Source organism: Seriola aureovittata, chromosome 19, assembly GCF_021018895.1.
Source record: "Seriola aureovittata isolate HTS-2021-v1 ecotype China chromosome 19, ASM2101889v1, whole genome shotgun sequence".
In the NCBI taxonomy this organism is placed as follows: domain Eukaryota; kingdom Metazoa; phylum Chordata; class Actinopteri; order Carangiformes; family Carangidae; genus Seriola; species Seriola aureovittata.
The window spans coordinates 16,100,001-16,114,476 of NC_079382.1; the positions used below are offsets into that span (position 1 = coordinate 16,100,001).

Here is a 14,476-nt window from a genome sequence, read left to right on the forward strand (position 1 = left end):
AGCTGAAGTGAGTGCTTGTTGGGTAACGTAACGTAACTGCAACCGGATTTCTGTGAATATAAAGTGGAAATGTTGTTAATTAAAGGGATAGTTTGTGTTATTTGATGTGGTGTAGTCGTGCATAGTCGGTGCGTTACCTGCAGTAGATACAGATCTCCGGCACCCAGTTAACAGAGACGGCCGGGAGCACCGGCACCTTAGCAGAGCTATATGTTGCATATTTGGCAAGTCGTAAATGTGACGTTCTCGCTAAAATGTTCACAGATGATGTATTTGTTTTCCCGCCAAAACATCCTATCTTGCAGTTCAATATCCACTCACAGTGACTACAGCTTTATTAAACTGTTTATCATTGTGTTTAGGCTCCCACAGCACTTGGTTAAGGTTAGGAGAAGAATGTGGTCTGGTTTAATACAGTAAAAGTTCATGTTGACTCCAGACGCAACATGTTTATTGAAATTTAACTTTAACGTAAGTGCTTCTGTTCTCCAAACCTACCTGCAGACTGGTTACCCTAATTAAACGTAGTTATAATCACACAGGAATAACTCTTGTAGTAGATAGGCGGTTGCTGAACTACTCACATTATAAAAAGTGCGCAGTCCACCTGATGACTGTAAGTCCATCATTCACTCTCCTTTTAGCTCTGTTTTTGGTCTTCACCAGCTCCTGGCTCTTTAGCTGTTAACTGCTCTGCTACGTTCACCTGCTACTTGCTAACTTTGTCTGCGTGCAGCTTGGTGCTGGGCAGGTAACGGCTTCCTGCTGCAGCTGGAAATGTGGTGAACATGAAGCAGGACAGTGAAACCAAAACAACGAGCTGAAAAATGACAAAAAGCTCAGTAGAGCTGAGGGGAAGTGCAGAGTCGAGGGAAGATTCTCTATGGATTTGGATCTTTCACATTACTCATAGTCATTATTAATCTACAAATATTGATCACAGCAGCTTTAGGGATGCAACTGTAAGCACTTACTGGTGTGCGTTTTGATGCTGATGTGATTGCTTAACTTAGCATTTAACACCATATGAATATTTTCAAGAAGGCTGATACAAGTTAGATTTAAGGTTATTATAGTGCTTATCAATCCAATCTCTAACAATACAGGGTTGTTTGTGTGTGTGTGTGTGTGTGTGTGTGTGTATCTTTGTCCCCTGACGTGTCTCCTCACTGTGAAATTGGGCCGACTGTCACCCCTCTGATTGACTTCTAACTATTGTTAGCCATGACAATTTGTAAAATTGACAAAGGTTGTTGCAGCACAAGTAGCTGGAGGGCAGAGACAGAGAACTGGCTCCACAGCCCAGGAGAGAGGCTCGCTCAACGTACACACACACACACACACACACACACACACACACACACACACACACACAACATACAAAAATATATGAATATATATATATGAATACTCGCTCACACTGGAAAGGTAAAGATGCAAACAAAAAGCGAATACACACGCATACACACACACACAAACTCACTTGTACACACACCTCTGCCTCATCTGTGTGTCCTTGAGTCTGGGTATCATTTGTTTGACCCCCCCCCCGCCCCCCGTTACTCTCTCGTTTTTTGCCACATATCATTTTTCTCTCCACCTGACACACCTCTGGATGCTCCTGAATGCCAGACTGGGCAAGCTGATTGATTGCATGTGCCAGTGTGTGTATACGTGTTTGTGTGCCTGGGAGATGCTATGATTATAGTTTATGTTACATGTCCTGCTGTGGCCCCGTAGTCCCTCCCTCCTTCCCTCCCCCGCTCTCTCTCTCTCTTTCTATGTCTTCGTCTATGTCTCTCTGTCACAGCAGCAGTGGCACATTGAGGGCACAGCGTTCCAGCTGGTCAACCTGATGGAGCCGCTGACTCGTGGCGTGGCGTGGATTAACATGGCACGGAGGATCTCTAGGCCAGAGGAGGTCAGCCAGAGCCCGTCTGCATCAGCTACCATCACAGCAGCACAGCAGAGCAGACAGGGACGCCAGCACTGACAGCCTGTCCTAGTGTCCAGTTTTAATGTTTAACAGCACCGTGTTTAATCCAAGCTTAACCCTACCAGTTCACTGCAACACAGCACATTCATCCAAAGTGCCTTTTTAGTGGAACGAGTGGACCACAGAGCCTCTAACTCTTCTTTCACACTGAGCGTCACCATCAGCAATCACTGGAAGTCCATTCATTTCCTACTGAGCTCAACAACAATGAAACCAAGCCAACAAACCTTCCATCAACAAAACCTGCCGACAAAAATAAGAACCTTTTATCAGCTGTCAACCGCCGATCACATCTCCTTTCCTTATGTGATTCTATTCCATGAACTTTAGCTCCATCTCAAAAAAAAGTGCAAAATTGAAGATCACATTGGAAACGTTAGGATTTCCCAACAACTGTTATAGTTGTGACATTAAAGTGGAATTCAAACCTTCTCAGGCTTTGCTTGAATTGCATCCAAATGTTCAATCATATAAATCCACTTCAGTTCATCAGTCTGTAACCCACATATCTAAAATGAGGATGGAGATCAAGATACGCCATGACAATTTACTGACAAACGTTTACATGCACATCTTTCATTTTCATCGGAGGAACAACACGAAAATGCACAAAATAAATACAATGTCTGCAGGTTTTTCGCTGAACATTCTTCTTTTGCAAACCGTTTCTACTATTAGTGCGTTCAAAAAACACACACTGACAAGGATTCATGTGTGCATGAAACAGACACACAAGCATGACAGAAAAATTCAACTCCCTATTCATTTTCTCCAGTGTACCCCACTGTACAAATAAACATGCAATGATCCCCGATCACGACCTAGCGCGACGCCCACCCCACCCCACACACACACACTCGTTCTCTGGTGACTGGTGACACTCCAGTGATATTGGCTGGTTTTATACTGTGACTGGGGAGCAGGGGAGCTCCAGCAAATCAATGGCCATATGGAGAATGGCTCGTATGCCTAGAGAAGCGTGTCTGAAGTTGCATGTTCGGGGTCACAGTTCGCAGCGTTCTGAGTCACAGGCTGAGGAGGACTCTTGAAAGGCGACGTGTGATGTAAAAAGATTGTAACTGATCAGCGCTAACATCGCTTGAACGCAACTTAGACATCTCAGTGGCATCAAATTTGACACAAAAGAAACCTCTCTTCTGCTGCTGTCTGCTATTGTTGAAATATATGTAGTACGTGGCCAATAGTATGTGGACATGTGCACTTTTGGTCTGTGGCTGTTTTGGCCCCTTAGTGCCAATTAAGGGAAATCTGAATTGAGCAAATCGTTGCAGCCAGGTTCCAAAATTTGATAGAAAAACCTTCCCAGAAAATTGGAGGCTATTATAGAAGCATATTAATAACCATGGCTTTGGAATGAGATGTTAAACCGTCACACAAAGGCGGGTGTCCACATCATTTTGACCATGTATAGTCTGTTTGAACACAGAATTCTTTTTTTATATTATGAATCAATCAGTGATTTCTAGTGAACAGCTTGCTCGTTTTCATGACCTTCACAATCCTCATGACATTTTGATTTTTCACTTCTGTGTTTTTATGACCAAAGCTGACAGAAAACATCCTGAAACATCCTCATTTTAAAGCCCCTGAAAAGGTGCACAAACAACAGTTTTAACCTGCCTGCTTGGACACATTCTCAACATTCACTTGTGATGGAGATTATTGTTTTTCCTGTGTGTTTTTCATGCACCTTTGTCCCCCGATCACATCCTCGTTAATAAAAAAAAACAATGGTTGATTTCACCTCCTTTAAGGTTCTTTGAGCAAATAATGACTTCTTACAGCTACCAAGAGTCATCCTTAAACAGAAGAGTGCTGCAGCTCTTTTGTTGTTGCCATGCATGCTGGGAATTTCTCTCCATAGGGCGACACCGAGCCCCGACATGTTGTGTTGAAGAGATATTTTTAGTTTCTTAGTTACGCTCTAGCACAAAAAGAAGACGGCTTCCACACAGAAGCACACACAGAGACGCACGCACGCAGAGAGCCTGTGCATCTTTTTCCGTGCGGCAGGTTGAAGGTAAGTCAAAGGACGTTGCTCTGGATTAAACACTTGCGAGCATGAAGGTACAGTGATGCCGAACGTTTTCATTTCTGTCTATAGGTTGAATAATCTTGTAAAAAAAAAAAAAAGTAGCAGCTAGTACTCACAGGGAGGGATCGTGTACAAGATCTTTGAGGTTGACGCCACTGCGGTCCTCTGCAAGGTTTCGAAAACAGCTGTCACTCACTGGATAGACAGAGACAGAGAGAGGCACAAAAAAAAATTAAGTTAGCGCACAAATTCATAAGCACATGAGGGGTTTCAACACAAATTGCTATTGTTACATCACAGGCATTTTCCAAAAGGTAAATCATTCTTTCTCATGAATGCAATCAACAACAAGAGAAAAGGTATCATGCTATTGAAAAACTGAAATCCTTTAGCTTCACTGAAATATCCCTATTTCCTAATTTTCAAAACTGTGTCAGGGTAAACCACATGATCTGATCCTCAAATGAAGAAGATGACGAAATACACCAAAATGATCCTTGTTTGAAGTGATGATGAAAACTAGAGGAACAACATCCAAGAGGCTCCACTCCAAGCACGTCCCTGAATGGATCTGTGCTGCTTTGGGAACATTTCGGGAATTCATTCTTATATTTTGGTCTCATATTTCACACCTGTGACTTGACGAAAACAAAAAGTATCTTGGGCGTACAGGGTTCGTCCATTGTGTCTAAATTAGGGAGAACAGAATGCTCTCATTTGTTGCAGCTCCACTTGTCAGTTTCGATTGTTATAAGGCAGGTGTGCCCGAATATAGAAACGACGCCTGGTGTAACTGCTACAGCGTCTTCTGCATCGTGTTTTCAACACCGGGTATGTTGCAAATGAAATGTAGCGACTATGTGAATAAACTGATATCCTCACCCTCGCCCCACCACACTTTCTGCCATCACACTGAGCCTATGTGAAGCCACACCTTCATCATCTCCAACCTCTCCTTACAAAAAAAAGAAAAAAAAAACCACGGCGGCCCCTCGACTGCAGAGCAGGTGCGAGCCACATGAGTCATCGTGGTGATCACAGACAGATAGAGTGACGGATAGAGTGAGACAGGGAGGAAGATGGAGACATGGGGAGAGGAAAATGGAAAAAGAAAAAAAAAACAAAAACAAAAAACAAAGTGAGAGGAGACAGAAAGAGACAGACGACGAGGACGAAGAGAGGGACAAGGTGTTTTGTGATGTGACGGGGCCAAACGTGAACGGACACGCTTGTGTCTTAAAATAGATTCAAAATGAAGCAAGTAGGGGGTGGGGAGTGGGGGGGGGGGGTGTTGATGGTGGTTGTGGTGCAGTGGATTTAATCCAAAAAACTTGATGCGCTAGTTGTAGACAAGACTGGAAATGTCATGATGAAGTGCCATGATCCATGAATAGGAGGAGGGGCGGAGGGATAGGGTGAGTAGATGGGTGAAGCAAGAATGGTGTAAAAAATGGAAGCGGGGAGGCAAAGGTGGAGGGGGGGGTTGGAGGAAAGGGATGCAACAGAGCTGAAGAAAGGGATGGGGAAGGATGCGGGATGAGAGTGAGGAGAGTGGGGGATTGGGGTGGAGAAGAGGGGATGAGGAAGGATGTAGGATGGAGAGAAGGAGAAAAGAAGGGTGATGAGAGAGAGAGAGGCAGCGGCGACGGGGCAGCGCTGTGGAGACAGAGGTAAACAGAGGGTGCAGGACGTTGCTCTGGGCTCTGGCAAATAAATGGGAGAGTGCTGACATTTGCACACCGAGCCAGCTCAGAAAGAGAGAAAGAGAGGGAGAAACAAGAGAGAGACAGAAAGACTGCGGGAGGGGAGGGAGGGAAGGGGGGGGGCGAGATACAGCAAGAAAAAAAGGTTGAGGGAGGAGAGGAAAAGGGAGCAAGCACATGGAATACACACCACCGTGGCTTTAGAGGGGCACTGCTGCAAAAGTGCATGTGTGTGTGTACGTGTGTGTGTTTGTGTGTGTATGTGTGTGTGAAGAGGGAACTTCCTTCAAGACTGCAGTATTCCTTACTAACACACACTCACACACACACACAGAGCCCTCCTCAGTCTTTCTCTCCCAGCTACCCCTTGATCTAAAAATAGCCGTTCCACTCTCCTACAAGAGGCAGCAACCATTCTGAACCAATCAACACGCTCTGTCAAAGGCATCGGTACCCACCACCCCTCTATGTGTGTGTGTGTGTGTGTGCTTGCATATGTCTGTGTGTGTGTGTGTGCGTGCATGTGTGCAACAAGGGGAACTCCTGACTGAAGGTATATAAAATGCCCCTCCCTGCTGCACTGGTTGGTAGAAATGGTGGGAAAGTGATCCCTTCTAGAAAACAATAGCTCGGAAGAGAAAGCAAGAGGGAGAGAGAAAAAAAATTGGTGGGGGGGGGCAAAAAGAGGGAAAGAAGGAGTGAGAGTGGAGGAGAGAGGGAGAGGGAGATCTGGCTGCAGTTGAAACAGGCTTCAAAGGAATATTAATGTGATCCTGTGCAAGAGCTGAAGACAGGGGAGGAGAAGGGGGAAGAGGGAGGGAGGATGGAGGATGGAGGAGGAAGAGTGAGAGGGGAGGGGGAAAAGGTGCGCAAGAATTTGTGACGCTACTCTCCTCCCATCTCCAAAGCTCCGCCCATGCACCTTTCTCCAGGTAAATCAGCAGCTTAGCTTTCATCCCGTACAACCCGCCCCCCACCCCCCAGAATGCCGCTGTGCACTGCACCATCTCCGGTGTCCCTAAAAGCCGCAATGTAGGAGCAACCTGGGATTTTCTCATCAGTACGGAGTTAGACTTGGTTTTGCCTCCTTACCCTTCGAGTGGATTAGAATCAAAGCAAAGCAGCAAGCGAGTGCTGTGCGCCGTTCCCAGCTCGCCACGGGAAGTGAAGACGCAATGCAGTGACCCCTGTGCCGCCCCCAGAGGGCGCTGTTCCCCACTGTACCCAGCAAGCTAAAGGTCAATGCGTCTACTTGGCTGGACAATCACTGGGAGACAGATAGACAGAGACTGGTTGAGATCACCAGTATATCACGCTGCCATACCTCATATTATGTCGCTCCCATCTTGCAATTTTGGTTCAGACCAGTGCCTCTGATTTCCATATCTGATATTCCTGATATCACGTGTAGCCAAAGATTGCCCTTATAGCTGCACTGTCTGTCTTCAGTGTTCCTTATTTTGCTTCTGGGGGCACTTTTTTGTCTTTGTTGATTTTTCCACATCCGTGTCAGCTTCTATTTGTCTGTGCTAATTGATAATGATAAGAAGTGAGTGAAAGCTCTGCAAATAAGCCAGTAAGTGGACCTTGAGTTAATAGTTTTTTTATTTGTTATTCTACTGCTTCCAAGGTCAAAAATAAACTTTGACATTATTGCGCCATCAGGCTGATCATAATCATTATCAACTTTTCAAAAACAATAGTACATAGTATCTCGCCATAAAATTATATAAAATAACAAAATAATTATAAAACTCAAACAAAGACAATTAAAAACAACTAAGAGAAATTATATTTTGAGGACCGACCCTACCTGCCTGAGATGTAACCATCTCATACAGACAATTGTGTTAATTTGTCAATTTAAAATCTATTTTCTGGTGCCTATGCCCGTATTGACTCCTGTCATTTTATATTTGCCTCCACCTGTGTGTGTGTGTGTGTGTGTGTGTGTGTGTGTGTGTGCACGTGTGTGAGAGTGCAGGAGCCTGGATGTCCCCAGGCTACAGCAGTAGGAGGAAAGCGGGAGGCCTGTGCTTCAGAAGCATTACGCAGGGCAACACCATTCACACATGGGATCTGGACGTGCACACCCTCAACTCAAACACATGCTCACACGCGCTCTTAAAGGGTTAATCGCTAAGCCATGGCAGAGCAGGGGAGATCAGGACACATGGGGAAGACTTCAAGAGACCAAAGAGAAGAGAAGTGATCAGGGAGTGAAAAATATGTCAATAAAGAACAAAATGAATAGAAAAACCACCAAGGGAAATATTGCCTAATAGGGAGGATAAGAGGTAGAGAGAACGAGGATGCTCTTTTTCTCCGTCTTGGCTCTCCTGGAGGTACAACAGTGTAAAAGCAGCGGCCATGTCTGTCTCCTGTTTCACTGTCCACATGTTCACTCACTGTCCTTTTACAGAGATGATAAGACCAGAGAAAAGTGGGTGTGACACAGTTTTGTGGCAAATGCCCGGCTATGGCTAATAATAAAACGACTAACATTAATGTGGGCGCTAGGCAGCAAACGTCATCAGTCCTGCCCGTCTGTAACATTAATAGACAGTGTTAATTTAACAGGACAACACAATTATTTGTGTCTGAAAAGTGTTATATTTCTCTTAAAGTCCCAGATTGAAGCTGAAAAAAGTCGACCAGCAACTAGAAAGAAACAGCAACGAAAATATGGTGCCAAGGCACCAGAAGCACAGAAAATAAACAGGGCTGTAGCTGACATTTGCATGTCATATATATATATATATATACGCCTTACACTAAGGTTACTGTTTTGGTTTTTTTGCACTACATAAGACAACCTTAAAATAGTTCTGTCATTGATGTTATCGTTTGTATTGTTCTTATCTTTATTAAAAAAAGGGTTAGGGTCATTTTTCTCCCCATGCTAGTCTGGTGCTAGCTGAAGTTGTCTCTTGAGCTTTTTCAGGTATTAACATTATAACAGGAACAATGACCAAACAAACAAACAACCAGGTGATGTGAGTCTATTACAGTTCACCAAGTGGGCCAGCCTTGTGAAAGTTTCCTTCTTGCCTAAAGGTAGCTGGATTAGTAACAGGCAGCAAAAAAGTCCACACTACATAGTAATTGCATACAGAATGTACTACTTTATACCATTTGTGCAATATACAAGAAATAAATCTACTTTACCATTTAGGAGTAGTACCTGGAAACTATCCAATACGTGTGTTAACAGACGTCAATCAAACTGAGACTTTGGAGTGACCCTGCTGAGTAAACTTAACAAACTGAAAGCAAAATGTTTGTCCTGCAGCCATTTGACCACCATCCACAATGTGTCCTTTCACTTTGTGCATTGTGGGACATTAACAGCACACACACACACACACACACACACACACACACACACACACACACACACACACACACACACACACACACACACACACACACACACACACACACACACACACATAAAAAAAGACTCAAGCGTTGTCACTTTCTTGTCTAAAGACATTATGTGTTTACAACCTACTGGAATTAGTAAGTGATATGGAATTGGGACACGGCTACAGTCCATCTAACAAGTAGGACAGATGCTGTCTGTAGTACAGGCAAAGTGCAGTGAAACAGATACCAAGGTCAGCCAGCGGACTAAGTTTGGTCTGTATGTGATAAAGGTAAAGTTAGCATGCAGTCTAGCTGATACAGGTAGACTAAGTTAGCCAGCAGGCTAGAGCTGCCCATCTGTAATACAGTAGCTTAGCTAGCTAGCAAGTTATGTGCTGTCAGTCTGTCAGCCACTAGCAGAGGGGATTCATAAACTGCTACTATGTTCCACTCAATCATTTCCAGGACATAAAGCAGTCAGCACTCATTATCTCCCTGGGATCCCACGCTAATGGGGTTTTCCCTTATAGCAGGTCCTTACACACACTCTCTCTCTCTCTCTCACACAAACAGCTCACATGCACAGACCGCCTGTGTATGCATTTGGACACATATATAGAAAAGTGTCCCACGATAAACACAGACAGTGTCATGCACTCTTTCCAAGTACATGAACACACCTCTACACACACACACACCGTCCCATGGATCAGCGACTCGACACAACTTGCACTACAAATCACGGCGTGAGACGTAGCGCCTCGAGTCGCTTGTGCCAAAATCTGCTTCCAGTCGAATTATGACGCTGCATATCCATCATTGTGGCACTATACGCTGCTGAAAAACACAGAAATCTGTCTGTCTTGAGTGTTTTGGATATCACGTGAAGTTCTAGTCAAGAAATGAATATCCATTTCACTTCGCTTTGCCAGTTTAAATGTAGCTCATCCTGACTGAAATGCTCCATTCATTTCGTCCAAATATGTATGAGTAAATCTACATGTATACATGTAATGGAAAAATGTGCAAATCCACCAGTGGAGGGATGGCAGAGCATCGCCTTCTTCGTCTGAGCAGCCCACTTGGCATCTTCATTGTTTCCTGTTCTTTATCTGCTAACAGCAGTGCCAATGGCCCTCCAGCCCTGGAGAAGCTACTATGGAGGTCAAACACTGGATTGGGCTGACATCTGCTGGTGGGAGGGACAACACCTCTGCACACCAATAAGCCTCAACCAAAGTGATATCACTGCCTCCTGTCTCCTATTTCACTGGCTTGTTCTGTGTTAAATGGAAACACTCGGCCCCAGGCCTCGGATTAAATGGGCTTAATGATGAATAGAGGTATGGATCCGCCTCCAGATTGTAATGGGGTGGGGTAGACATCTGACTGGGGGGCTTTTGGTACTACACCCCCTCCTAGCCAGAAAAGGAGAGGCGCAGTGGTGCACAAATACCAGGATCTTCATTCCATGGCAGGGTAAATTTCCAAATTAATAAAGGCTTCACAGTGCTGGGTAAAATATAGTAACAGAAATAACAGCAGATAACCTAATCTAATATAAACCCACTGTATCTTAGCAACCTTGTTAATTCTGAGAGGAGCAGTGGGGTAAGCAGCAGAAGCACAGCATCCACCATCGAAAACACACCCAACAGCCACACATACACACACACACACACACACACACACACACACACCAGTTAGTCACAAACTCTCAAACCCACGACACCATGCACATGCTCACATCTTACCATTAGCCAGTATCTCAATCACACTGTGATGCAGATGAATGCATACACATGTGCGGAGCCACACGCTCAGGCACATACACACAGATCCTCAGGCTTACTGTAAGCAGCCGGGAGAATGGAGGGGGTGTGGAGCGGAACAATGGGATCCTAATCGTCGGGCTGCATTTCAAAGCATCTCCCCTCTACAACACTTTTCTAGATAAGATTTGAAAAATGCTATTTATATCCGCGGGGAAAGGAGCCAACCAGCAGCTTGATTTTCATTTATTTGAAGTCACATCTAAATTGGGCTGAAGTTACATAATGCAGGGAGTGCGACACTCCACCTGCTAATGCCGAGCCAGCCATTGAAGAACACTACGGAGGAAAACAGCCCAAAAAAAAAAAAAAGAAAATGCACCGGGCCCACGCTAATACTGCAGCTAATAATTACTCTATCGGCTTAATAACCATCGCTTACTACACCAGAGGAGCCCAGCTCATCCGTGTGGGTACAGCAGTGGGCCGACCCACATCTCAAATCCAAACCTACTCCAGCGTAGCCAGGCCAAAATCCGGCAACCATACTGAGGCAAGGACAAAACAACACAGCACAACATGGCTCAGCCCCCCCACCCCACGCACCAGATGTGCAGAGAAAGAAAGACAGAGAGGGAGAGACAGCTCTGATCTTCACAGCTGTGTCCCAGGCAGGCAGACAGGCAGGCAGGCAGGCAGACAGGCAGGCAGGCAGGCAGGCAGGCAGGCAGGCAGGCAGGCAGGCAGGCAGGCAGGCAGGGCCCAACCCTGGCCCTGGCTCCCCCAGCTCTCCCTCCCTCCCTGGAGAGGAGAGGCAGCCCCATCCCAGGCTGAGTAAAGGAGGATGAGGAGGAGGAGGAGGTGGTGGTAGGATGGACATGTGGAGTTGAGGGAGGGGGAGCTGGAGCCTAACCCTGACAGGATTAAGAGAGCAATTCACACTGGATGAGAGGAGGGGGAGCAGAGAGAAGAGGGGAGCAGCGGTGGGAATACTCTGAAGGCAAAGAGGGAGGGCAGAGACAGAGAAAGAGAGAGAGAGAGAGAGAGAGAGAGAGCAGGATAGGAGTAGTAAGGTAAAATGGGGAAGACGGGGAAGTTACTGGTAGAAAACTGCAAGAAGAGAGAGATGCAGGGGAATAAATAATAATCGTAGGGGGCAGATGAGAGGAAACGCGAGGAGGATAAAAGATAGGGAATGATGAGAGCAACCAGGAAAGAGTTCAACTGAACACTGAGCCCCTCCCTTACATTTTGACCATTTAGGCGCTTTGATAGAAACAGTTTCCACCTCTCTCCGGTATCAGTTAGTGTGTTAACGGTGCCCATTTGGGCAAAAGTTGGAGGGAAATTTATCAGCGAAAGCAGAGGGGTAAGAAATTCAGATATGCAAAGTGCAAGAAAGAATCATTAAGACCCCATTTACATCTGGCATTAACATGCAATCTTCATCTGGACACGTTATCTGGATAAAGACATCTGATTGCGGGCCTCTGCATTAACATCTAATAAGTGTTCTCCTTATCTCAATTCTGTCTAGATTGTGATCGGATCTCAATATGCAGAACAGGCAGGCACAGTTGGCGGACTAGTCAAAAAAAAAAAAAAAACATGGTGTGTTGCTGGCCAAGGAGAGGGCTGCTGCTGCTGCTGCTGCTGCTGCTGCTGCTGCTGCTGCTGGATGGGTTCTACTTTTCCTGTGCTGATGAAGGACTGAGCTTTTTGATGTACAGCTTGAGATAGAATGAGGAGTTAGGTGACCTGTGAACTTGTTGAGTAGTGTAGTAGAGTAGTTTGTTTGTTTTTTTTTTATTAAGAATTGTGGCCAAACTGTACAAACATATTTCCACATGGTTGACCAGATGCAGATAGTGTTTTGCAGATCCAATTACACTCTTATTGCCATGAGTTCTGTGTGCATATATACATGCATTACCATTTTTCTAAATACAGGCTTCATGTTAACACCAGGTGTGTGTGGCCTTTGGATGCATAGCAGTGAACTGCAGGTATGTAACAGTGTGTGTGTCTGTCTTATGCTATGATCATTTTCCACATCCCATACAGATTGCAACATGCAGTAGCAATACAACAATTTGGGATCAAAAATATCTACATTTCACATACTCACACAACCACATACACTCACACTAACATCTGCACTAATATCGGATAGAATATACAAAAGAAAATCCCAGCAATTGTTCACAATTTCCTTTCAGGGTGAGGCCTCCAGTTCCATCTGTCATGATTTGCACCTTTGGTTTCCTGACTTGAAGAAAGTCTTTCCACTTGCCCTTATGTAAGTTAGTCTTTCCAGACAAACAAACATTTAGTCACTTAATCAATCAGTCAATCAACAGAAAGCTGACAATAATTTTGACAAATGCATTTAAGAAGCACCAACGTCAAAAGTTCACCAGTTCCTGTGAGGGCTCACTGAGTGCAACGCCATGTTTCAGGAACACCCGGCTCACGCTCACACCATTACACACATTTGCACTTGGAAGCTGCCCAGTACGATCACAATCTAGTCTTCTGGGTAGTGAGCAGCTGCTGGAGCAGTTCGGAGTGCTCAAGGGCTCCTCAGCAGTGGTAGTGAGAGAGGGGCTCTTTGGCTTAGATTTCTCCGTTTTATAGAATCATAAATGGAATATCTTTGGGGTTTGGTCCGCTCAACGGTCAAAACTAGACATTTTAAGGCATCACCTTGTTCTGTGGAAATGTTTTTTGACTCGGGTGATTGACTGGAAAGGGAGTTTAGAGGTGAATTGATGATGATGATGATGATGATGATGATGATGATGATGATGATGAGTCCCGCGTGTGCTGTCGTGAGAACAGGGGTAAAGATTGTGCTGACCCTGAGCGTTCACCCAGGCTCCAGAGGCCTGCTCTTACTGTCACTTTCCACTGGAATAAATAAAACATGAGAGGCTGAACTCCAACACCAGTGTACTTACAGTAGTCAGCACCCTGGCACAGGAGCCACCTATACACACAAACTCTCACTATAACACCCCCCCCCCCCCAAAAAAAAAAAAAACAGGCCCACCCGCAATCAACATCGCAATCACCAACAGTCAAAAGAGCCAATATTGTTTTCACCGGCTCTAGATGTGACCTAAACTTCTCTTCCATAATGCAGTGCACGTCCAAAAACTATCCGCCAGCTGCTTTTAGTGATCTCCCCCAGTCAGCCCACTCTCAGTCACTTCTCAACACTCTGCATAGCACTCACCTGAACCTCTCTTTATCATCCAAATATCAGTGCAAAGCCTGAGACTGCAGCACCCCACAGCCTGCAGCTCTCCACAAAGGCCTCGCGTATTGATGTTTTATTAACACTGCCATAAATATTGAAAAGACACTTACTAATGAAGCCACGGAGAGAAGTTCCAGGGACAATTTACGGCACAAGGGAATACAGGGACCTTGAATGTGTTAGCCTACACCCCTCTCTTTCTACTTTACTTCTCCTTCATCTCGTTTCCCACGCCATGACCGGAATGCCCCTGCAGCTCCGACATCACCCCCACCCACACATTTTCCCCTCCACCGCCAACCCCATCACCCCCCCCCT

The 14,476-nt window shown here is 45.2% G+C and overlaps 1 protein-coding gene across 3 annotated transcripts in view; it reads right to left on the reverse strand.

Moving 5' to 3' along the window:
* Window positions 1-14,476, reverse strand: part of gphnb (gephyrin b) — a 91,435-nt gene that overhangs the window by 58,875 nt on the left and 18,084 nt on the right. For all 3 annotated transcript variants that reach the window (XM_056405661.1, XM_056405662.1, XM_056405663.1), the window contains exon 2: window positions 4,169-4,247. In XM_056405661.1, coding sequence (XP_056261636.1) covers window positions 4,169-4,247 — 79 coding nt within the window. The remainder of the gene's footprint in view (window positions 1-4,168; window positions 4,248-14,476) is intronic.